The following is a 10,448-nucleotide window of genomic DNA, read 5'->3' as shown; positions in this document are numbered from 1 at the left end:
ATGTTTTTGCAATACAGTTTGTAATGTAATATTTTATGTGTTTTAGTAGATATATTATATAAGAGATTTGCTTTGTTTACCAATTAGGTGTATCTAATTGGATTTGCAGTATAAGCATTTAACAAAAGTTAAAAAGGTATTATTTTTTCATTCATTCATTCATTCATTCATTTATTCATTCATTCATTTTCTTTTCAGATTAGTCCCTTTATTAATCAGGGGTCGCCACAGCGAAATGGTCTGCCAACTTATCAAGCACATGATTTACGCAGCAGATGCCCTTCCAGCCACAACCCATTAATGGGAAACACCCATAGACACTCGTTCACACACATACACTACAGACACTTTAGCCTACCCAATTCACCTAAAACACATGTCTTTGGACTGTGGGGGAAACCGGAGCACCCGGAGGAAACCCACGGGAACATGAGGAGAACATGCAAACTCCACACAGGATCGCCAACTGACCCAGCCAAGGCTCGAACAAGCGACCTTCTTGCTGTGAGGCGAACGTGCTACCCACTGTGCCACCGTTTTGCTGTATTATTTTTTATTTCATATATTAAATTTTGGGTTTTAATACTTTCAAAATCATTTTGCATAAATCCACAATTTTTTTTACAAAATTCTGAGCAGAAATAGCAAAAAACGTCTGCAGATTCTGTCTGGCCCTAGCAATAACTTGCCTAAATACCCTATCCTGCCAGGTTAACCTAATTAACCTAGTTAAGCCTTTAAATATCACTTTAAGCTGTGTAGAAGGGTCTTGAAAAATATTCAGTAAAATATTATTTACTGTCATCATGGCAAAGATAAAATAAGTCAGTTAGTAGAGATTAGATATTAAAACTATTATGTTTAGAGATGTGTTGAAAAAATTTTCTCTGTTAAACAGAGATTGGGGAAAAAATAAACAGGGGGGGTGCACTAAATATATATATATATATATATATATATATATATATATATATATATATATATATATATATATATATATATATATATGTATTGCACAGCATGAATGCATAAATGAGCACAGCCCCTATAACAATATAATGTGTATTTATTTTATTTTAGTTACATTCATTAAAATAAAATTATGGTCACCGTCAAACATCTTTGGAATAGAAAGATAATGCACTTAAATTCAAGTGAGATGTTGCAAAAATAAAAAGTAAAATAAAATAAAAAACTAGAAAATTACAAAATTTAAGTTAAGTGTAATATTTTAATAATTATGTAATAAATGTAATATTTTTCTTCTTTTCTCTTGATTTTTCCTCTTTATTAAAATTTGACGATGTTTTCCCCTAACATATTAATTGTGGTGCATGTACTACTTTTTATAACTGCTGTTTTAACATGTTTTGTTCAAGTTAATCACAGTTTTGAAAATTATTTTATATATGTGTGTGTGTGTTTGTGTGGGTGTGAGAGATTATATATCAATAATACAGTGAATTTAAACAAAGTGAAACAATTATGGAATGACAATGTTAACAAATGTTACATAATTTATTATATTATATTTATTATATTATATCATACAAAATATTTAGTTGACTGTTAAATATGAGTCGCTTGTGCTGGGCTGGGAAAAGTCAAACTGGAAGAAAAAGGCAAAATCCATAATACCTTGTCCTTGAATGGATCGTTGAGTGCCACATAAACCTGGATGTGACTACACAATAATCAATGCGACCATAATCAACTGATCTCATGGACATAAACAAAAAATGTGCTCTGCTCGGTGACGAAGAGCCTGCCGGTGTCACCTTTTGACGTAAAGACGTCAGAGGTTAGAGGTTGCCTTTCAATAAAAGGCGCCCGAATCCACAGGAGCATCAGAGGACCAGCAGCAGAAGAGGCGGGAATATTACCAGTGTTTTCACTCTCCAAAGACCAACTGATACTCAGGGTAAATTCTCAGTCCGGGTCTCTGGTTATATTCTGTGAGGTTTAATGAGAACACGTTGTTTATAACGCTTCATTGGTGTTGTTTCAGATGCACAGGTGTGTCGGTGGAGTTTGTGTGTCTCTCATTGTGTGCGCGTTTCTGACAGAAACACTCGGGATGGTGATCGCGGTAAGACCTCTTTTGATTCAAAGATTCTTTATTTTGATTTTTAACAGTCTAATGTTTTAATGCAAATTTGACTTGAAAGTTGAAACCTGCAGCCACGTCTTTAAAATCTGTGAAACAACTTTAGTTTTCACTATTTACTCGAGTGTATTTAATTCAAGGTGGCTTTTAAAATTATTTTTAATTGTTTAAACGTGTAACCTTTAAGCTAATAAAAAGTTATAATAATATTCAAAAGAGCAACATTTGCACTGTTATGTTAGAACTACTAATATTATTAATAAAATAAATGCTGTGTGGAATATGGGGTAATTTGAGAGACATTCATTAAATGTGTATTTAATGAAAATGTTAGTATTAAATATGACGGTAAAACTATTAATAATGTAACAAAAATAGTCATACAACAAAATATTTACTATTTATTATTATAATTTATCTGTCTACAATTAATACAGCTAAAATTTGTTGCCCCAACCTGACAATAAAATACTAAAAATCACTGTTAAAAAGTGTATTTTTACATTAGGTAAAATATTTTTTTATTTTTTATTTTAATATAGTTATAAATAATTTTATATTAAGATTAAATTGTGTAGTTTTGATACAAATTCTTATTATGTAATCTCAATGTAATCTGTATTATTTTTTGCCATTTAATTAAGACCTTCTAACTCAGCTTATCAAAATAATTAAACAGCATAAATAGTCAAATAAATAAATATAAATATATAAAGTATGATAATGCATTTTAAATGTGACATCTTCCAACCAGACATATGAAACACTTATTTACACTCTACTATTTAATTACTAAAATACAATTATATAGATTATAACATAATTGAGTACACCCCATTTTGAAAAGGAATATTTTATCCATTTCTTAGTGAATATAGGCGATGCATTTTGGTGCATGATCAAAACAGATTTATTAAACAGATAGATTTATTTAAATTATATTTTAGTCACCAACTAATTATTATTATTATTATTTTGCTTCTCTTGATATTTCCTCTTTTTTAAATTTGTATTTAATATTTTTATATAACATATACATTTGGCTGTACTAGTTTTTGGACCATTATTGTAAGTTATTTTGTTAGATAAGCTCCATATTTGGCTTTAGTACTGACTAACATAATGTGCACAAATATAAATTGGCTTCCTATTAAAAACATGAATTTAAAAGAGACATTTGTTATATACAGTTAAAGTCAGAATTATTTAGCCTCTTTTTAAATTATTTCCCAAATGATATTTAACAGAGCAAGACAATTTTCACAGTATGTCTGATTCTCTAGAATAAAGTCTTATTTGATTTGTTTAGGCTAGAATAAAAGCAGTTTTTAATAAAAAAAAAACATTTTAAGGTCAAAATTATTAGCCCCTTCAAGCTATAAATATTATTCGATAGTCTACAGAACAAACCATTGATATACAATAACTTGCCTAATACCCTATCCTGCCTAGTTAACCTGATTAACCTAGTTAAGCCTTTAAATGTCACTTTAAGCTATATAGAAATGTCTTGAAAAATATCTAGTAAAATATTATGTACTGTCCTCATGGCAAAGATAAAATAAATCAGTTATTTGAAATAAGTTATTAAAACTAATATGTTTAGAAATGTGTTGAAAAAATCTCTCCGTTAAACAGAAATTGGGGAAAAAAGTAAACGGGGGCTAATAATTCAAGGAGGAGGGGTAATAATTATGACTTCAACTGTGTATGTATATATATAGTCTGAATAAAAATAGTAAAAAAAAATTTATGATTAAGCTGTATGTTTTTGTATCTTGTTTATATATATATATATATATATATATATATATATATATATATATATATATATATATGTATATATATATATTTTATATGTGAATACATTTTGTGTAAAACAGGCAAAAGAGAAGAGAGGATGGACCCTGAACAGTGCTGGTTACCTCCTCGGTCCTCGTGAGTCCGCTTTGTCCATCTGTCTGTCCTCTCTTATAATCCCTCTTTCTCTCTGTCTTTCCCAATAGCTGTTTATTAACAAATCATGCTGCTCTCAGGTCTACATTTTAACTCTTATAATGCATAGAAAAATCAATATTATTGGACCCCAAGATTTTTTAATAGCTAGAACTACTAAACTATATTTAATCTGATGTCATTGATGATTTCATCCTTGTTATTACCTTGTTATTATTTACATAATTTCTGTCAAATAACAAGTTGAGAATTTCTAATTTTAATGCAAAATGTAAGTATATTTTTGAATATTCACAAAGAAATTATTTATTGTATAATTTTATGAAATTTATTACAACACATAATCCGAGAATTACCAGTATTATTCTGTCTTTTATATAAAAGGAATTTAATTAAATTGCTAACTCATCACTCCTCAAAACATTAACTATTTTATATATCTAATAATATAGATAGATAAATTATAAATTAAATAAATATAGATAAATGAAATTTGCTAAACGATTATGTTTCAAAATAACAAAATTTTGTTCCCAAATTGGTTGATTTATAAAAAAAAACAAGAAAAAAAAAACAACAAAAGTAATTTAGCTTCATAGATAAATTTACAAAAAGTAATCTTGAATCTCTTCACCTAAAGTTCTCCAAGCATTCCTGGGTTGAAAATGACCTAAAAAAACATAATGTATAACACTTTACAAAATATTATTGTAAGAAATGTAACTTTGGAGGGTCAAATCCAACTCCATAACAGCCACAAATTAAATTTTTGAACTATTATAGGTCAAAATGGATTGAATGCATTATATTGGTTAAACCATACAAAAAAATAGACATTAGTAGTTTGCACATGCTGTCTGAGCAGGCCTGTTGATGAACTGTTTTGGGGTCAGTGATGCTGAGCTCATGAAGGTACACCTGTGTAGGTCAGTTACATATAAGCTCCCTGTGTTTCAGGTCGTATTGATCACCTTATACAGATTAAGGATACTCCCAGTGCAAGGGGGCGAGAAGATCTGCTTGGTCAATGTAAGAAAGCTCCTGCAGGTTGTTGAAGTCAGACCAGGAATTGCTCTGTGACGTTTCGCGCTTTGTGCTTTTTTCCCAGTGGAGCTTACAATTCAGAATGAATCAGATCTTTTCGGAAAGAAAACCAGAAAGATCGATGCATCGAGCTTTAATTTAAAGCATACTTTAGATGCATATTCTGTGTGCAAATGCATGGACTTTCTAAACACAGGCTTATTATGTAATCTTTAGTTTGATTAATTAGTACTACTGACATATTTCTTTCAGAATATCCGTTTTCTGTTGTTTTACCTGCACTAAGGTAGACTTAAACTAGTATTTGGCTTTTCTATCTTCTATTCTATCTGCTTGTTCACTTGCTGTGAGCTTCTGCTTGTGTTTCTTTGTTGGGTTTTGCATCGGATGCACTTGTGAAAAAGAAGCACACTTCAGAATACTTTTGTAAAATATATTACTTTAAATGAATATATTTCAGAAAAAAAGTGGTGTAGAAACTATTTTCGCTTAGCATTAAATGTAATAATAAAAGTGAAATTTGACACTAGCAAAACAATCGGAAAGTCCTTCTTTCTCAAAGTAAATTGTGAACTGAATTTATGATATTTTTGGACACTCAATTACATGTTATTAATGAATTAAATAGCATAGAAACTATTTACACTTAGCAATTACTAGAATTAAAAATATATATTTTAAATAAACGTGAAACCAAAATTAACATAGCAAGTAATCTAAATGTGGTTTTGGACACGCCATTGCAATTTATTAAATATCACTTATTAATCAGTGTAGAAACAATTTTCACTTAGTAATCGCTAAAATAAAAAAAGAATTAAATAAAAGTTCGAAATCAGCAAATTAAACATTTTTTTTTTTCAAAATAAAATGTGAACTGAATTTTTGGACGCTTAACTGCGAGCTATTATTTTATTGATCATTTGTTAGAAAAATTATTTATTATCTTTATTATTATCTTTATTATTTTATTGTGAAATTATTATAATTTAATTTATGGTAAGTGCAGTTGGTTAGGACCTAATTTATGTTTATTTTCATAATTATAATATTTTCCATTGACTGATTTGATTAAATGCAAAACTTTAAATAAGAAATATTAAGATAATATTTTCTTGTAAAAAAAAAAAAACAATCACGCCAATAATGTGTATTTTATTTATTAACTTACAATTAAATAAAAACTGTTCAATTTTACAATATACAGTAAAAATGCAAAGCATGACTAGCCTATTAACATATATGATGATTAATATTTGTATTAATAACTTTAATTCAAAACAGCAAAATTTTACAAAGAAGCTGCGAGTAGCATTGAATCAACCTTGATGTTTTGAAGTACAAATATTTACATTTTTACATAAATACAAACTCCAAGTGTGAAATATATATATATATATATATATATATATATATATATATATATATATATATATATATATATATATATATATATATATGTGTGTATATATATATATATATATATATATATATATATATATATATATATATATATATATATATATATATATATATATAATAGAAAATTAAAAATGACCAAGTAGATAAAAAAACACTCAAATATACACTCAAAAATACACACACACACACACACACACACACACACACACACACACACACACACACACACATATATATATATATAATATTATATATATATATATATATATATATATATATATATATATATATATATATATATATATATATATATATATATATATACACACTCAAAAAACAACACAATTCTAGAGATTTCATTGAGACAGCCTAATATTTTATGTTCAATCCACATAAATTTGTTAAAAGTGTTAAGTTAACTTAATAGATTTGAGTTGGGACAACATGAATGAATTGTGTCGTACCCTGCATTTTTTACAGTTTATATACCTTGATAAATTGAACTACACTGTAAAAAATGCTGGGTTCCACACAATCTATTTGTGTTGGCACAACATGAAGGAACGTTAACTACGTTAACTTATTCGTTTTAAAAAATTTAAGTGGATTGAACATAAAACATTTAAGCTGTCCCCAAAAAAAGACAATAAAAGTGTTGTTTCAGCTCGTTTTTAATAAGTAGTTTGAAAAAGCAGCGAACGCTGTTCCACACAATACCTCCATGTTGTCCCAACTCAAACTGATTAAGTTAACTTAATTGTTTTTACAAATTTAAGTGGATTGAACATAAAACAATTAAGTTGTCCTAAAAAAACTCAAGATTCGTGTTTTTTCATCTTATTTTAAATAAGTAGTTTCAACAAACCGCGAGGAATGTATTTTAAAAGCATGCATTTGATACAAGTATGTGCACTTCTTATTCACAAGCCTGTGAGCGTGTGTGTGCTTCGCATTGCAACAAAAAAAAAGCAATTCCATGACTCAAGTCCTGCAGGTTGCTCTACTCAATCTGTCCCAAACAAAAACAACAACAATAAAACAAACCAATAAAACAAAACCAGACATTCCTGGCATAATGTGGCATTAGCACCATATGTGTGCCACGGGGAGGTCTAAATGAATATGAATATGAGCGGCGGGGCTGCAGGGTCTGCTGGTGAATATTGGAGTGCCTCTTCAAATGATCATTGGGATTGTGTGTGTGTGTGGTTGTGCTTTTATGATCAGATGCCATTGATAGTCACAGGAGCCTCAGCGACAAACACGGACTGGCAGGAAAGAGAGAAATGCCTTTAGATGAGGATTTCAAGACAGGTAAGACACATGTGGCGCCGGCGGGGCTCATTACTGACATTGTTAATAATGCTGTTTTAGGCTTTGGGAGTGGATTGAAATATTCATTAATTGTTAATGTACAGATGCACAGATGTTGAAATGGAAATAATAAACGATAATGAGTTGTTTGTTTATGTTTTTTTAAGGAGCTCTGAGGATAGCAGATGAGGATGTCGTCCATACCATCATTGACTTTCTTTCGTATCTCAAATTAAAAGGTAAGCGGGGATAAATAAGTTACATAACAAATAAATTAATATAAAAAAACTATACACAGAACACCCCTCACAAATCTCTATTTTAAATTCATATTAGTGATAGGAAGCTATACAATATTATATTTGTGCATATACATGAGATTAGTCAGTACTGAAGCCAAATCTGGAGCTTATAACTCCAAATAACAAAAATAACTTTCCATAACGGTCCACATACTAGTACAACCAAATTTATGTTAAACAGAAATATTAAATACAATTTTTTAAAAAGAGTCAAAATTAAGAGAAGCTTAAAATTGTAAAAATTTAGTTGAAATCTTGAAGGTTGTATTTTTTAAAAAATATTTTGCTTGAATTTAATTGTATAATCTTTACATTTCTAAATATGTTTGGTAACAAAAATATTATTTTAATAAAAATATCTGTTTAATAAATCTGTTTTGTTTAAATGGACCAAAATACAATACCTATGTTGACTGGGAAATGGATAAAAATATTCATTCTCAAAATGGGGTGTACTCATTTATGCTAAGTGCTATATATATATATATGAATTTACATATTATTTAATTTATTATAGATATAATTTTATAAATATTTTTTATTAATTTAATTTAGAATTATATATAGTATATTTATTATATGTATTATAGTATATTAAAATGCAAGAAATCAGTAAAAGAAGACATTTCAAATATATTTTGTATGTAAAAAGTTTCAAATATTTTTTTTCACAAAAATCTAAAAAGCAACTAAATATTAAAATAATTAATTAATAAAAATTTATAAAAAATAGTAAAATATATTACCAACATTGAAAATAAAACATTTTTCTAAATAAATCATATTAATATAATTAGAAAATATTTCTTAATAATCATTAATATAATAAAAAATATATATTTGAATTATTTTTTTAATAAATTACTTTGAAATTATTTTAAATAGTCATAATATTTATATTGGATTTCGTAAGACAAAAACAGTACAAAAAAAAACTTACTTGCAAAAAAAACAACAACAACAACAACAAAAAACCCTCTTTCTGACCCGGTACATAATGCATGATGATATTTTTATAATATATTCTGAGACAAACATTTATGAAAATCATCTGCTGTGTGACTAATTCATTTCGTTGAATATATTCAATTTCCACTCTTATCTCGTATTAAAAAACTTTAAAAAAAAAACGTTTACTAGAAATTATCCAATTTACTCCAATATTAATAAACAGACCTCATCATAAAATCATAAACCTCTCTAGTTCTAAAAAGTAGAAAAATCCACTGTTCACCCAATATATAGCTAAAGTCAAAATTAGTAGCCCTCCTGATGTTTAAAAAAAATCTAAACTGCTTTAATCTAGCCGAAATAAAATAAATAAGACTTTCTCCAGAAGAAATATACTATAGGAAATACTGTGAAAATTCCTTGCTCTGCTAAACATCATTTGGGAAATAATTGTAAAAGAAAAAAATAAATAAATCACTAGAAAGTGAATCATTTTGACTTCAACTGCATCTTGACTGAGGAAGTGAATTGTTCTTATTGTCCCCATTTGTACTTTTTTCTTCATCCTGCAGAAATTGGGGCTCTGGACAGCCTGCCGTCCTCTCTCACATCAGAAGAGATCAGTCAACCCTAAATTTGACCGAAGTGAGCACTCGCACACCCTGACCTCCTCCACTGTGTCACGCTGAACTCTTTCTCTCTCAGAGGCTGTTCATTCACACTCATAACACGCTAAACCTTCAATATGGCCACGTATTCACAATCACTCGACGGCTGATGTGGAGATGGATTCAAAAATAAAACTCATAAATGGCATTCCACTCAGCTTATCCTCTGTCTGATCTTTTAGTTTTCAATATCTTTAATCATCAGTCTAAAATGTTGATATTTTGAAAAAAAAAAAAAAAGTCATTTATTTGATCAAAAATACTGTAACATGATAAAACGAAGAAATATTCACTTTCTTTTCGACTTAGTCCCTTTATTAATTAATGGTCACCACAGCGGAATGAACCGCCAACTTATCCACCATATGTTTTACGCTGTGGATGCCTTTCCAGCTGCAACCCGGTACTGGGAAACATCCATACACACTCATACACTACAGACAATTCAGCTTACCTAATTCACCTATAGCGCATGTCTTTGGACTTGTGGGGGAAACCAGACTCCAGAGCACCCGGAGGAAACCCACACCAACACGGGGAGAACATGCAAACTCCACACAGAAACACCAACCGACCAAGTCAAGGCTCGAACCAGTGACCTTCTTGCTGTGAGGCGACAGCGCATAAAAACCTTCTGGATAAGTTGGCGGTTCATTCCGCTGTGGCGACCCCGGATTAATAAAG

At 29.1% G+C, this 10,448-nt stretch overlaps 1 protein-coding gene across 2 annotated transcripts; it reads left to right on the top strand.

Annotated features, from left to right (window-relative positions):
- The first annotated feature begins 1,843 nt into the window (after positions 1–1,843).
- On the top strand, positions 1,844–9,921 carry gal (galanin/GMAP prepropeptide). 2 transcript variants are annotated; one of them, NM_001346239.1, is made up of 7 exons: positions 1,852–1,921; positions 2,009–2,089; positions 3,991–4,045; positions 5,021–5,092; positions 7,757–7,843; positions 8,011–8,082; positions 9,669–9,915. In NM_001346239.1, exons 2-7 carry the CDS (start codon positions 2,009–2,011, stop codon positions 9,728–9,730), a joined length of 429 nt encoding a protein of 142 aa, NP_001333168.1. In that variant the 5' UTR covers positions 1,852–1,921; the 3' UTR covers positions 9,731–9,915. The 2 variants fall into 2 exon arrangements, with proteins under 2 accessions (XP_005163049.1, NP_001333168.1); XM_005162992.5 differs by lacking the exon at positions 5,021–5,092 and having other exon boundaries at positions 1,844–1,921; positions 9,669–9,921.
- The last annotated feature ends 527 nt before the right edge of the window (positions 9,922–10,448 follow it).

This window comes from Danio rerio, chromosome 25, assembly GCF_049306965.1.
Source record: "Danio rerio strain Tuebingen ecotype United States chromosome 25, GRCz12tu, whole genome shotgun sequence".
NCBI lineage: Eukaryota > Metazoa > Chordata > Actinopteri > Cypriniformes > Danionidae > Danio > Danio rerio.
This window is presented reverse-complemented; position numbering and strand designations above follow the sequence as displayed.

Coding starts and splice junctions, on each gene's coding strand:
- gal (NM_001346239.1), top strand. CDS start 2,009: ATGCACAGGTGTGTCGGTGGAGTTTGTGTGTCTCTCATTGTGTGCGCG. Junction 2,090..3,990: donor CACTCGGGATGGTGATCGCG/GTAAGACCTCTT, acceptor TGTGTAAAACAG/GCAAAAGAGAAGAGAGGATG. Junction 5,093..7,756: donor AGAAGATCTGCTTGGTCAAT/GTAAGAAAGCTC, acceptor TTTTATGATCAG/ATGCCATTGATAGTCACAGG.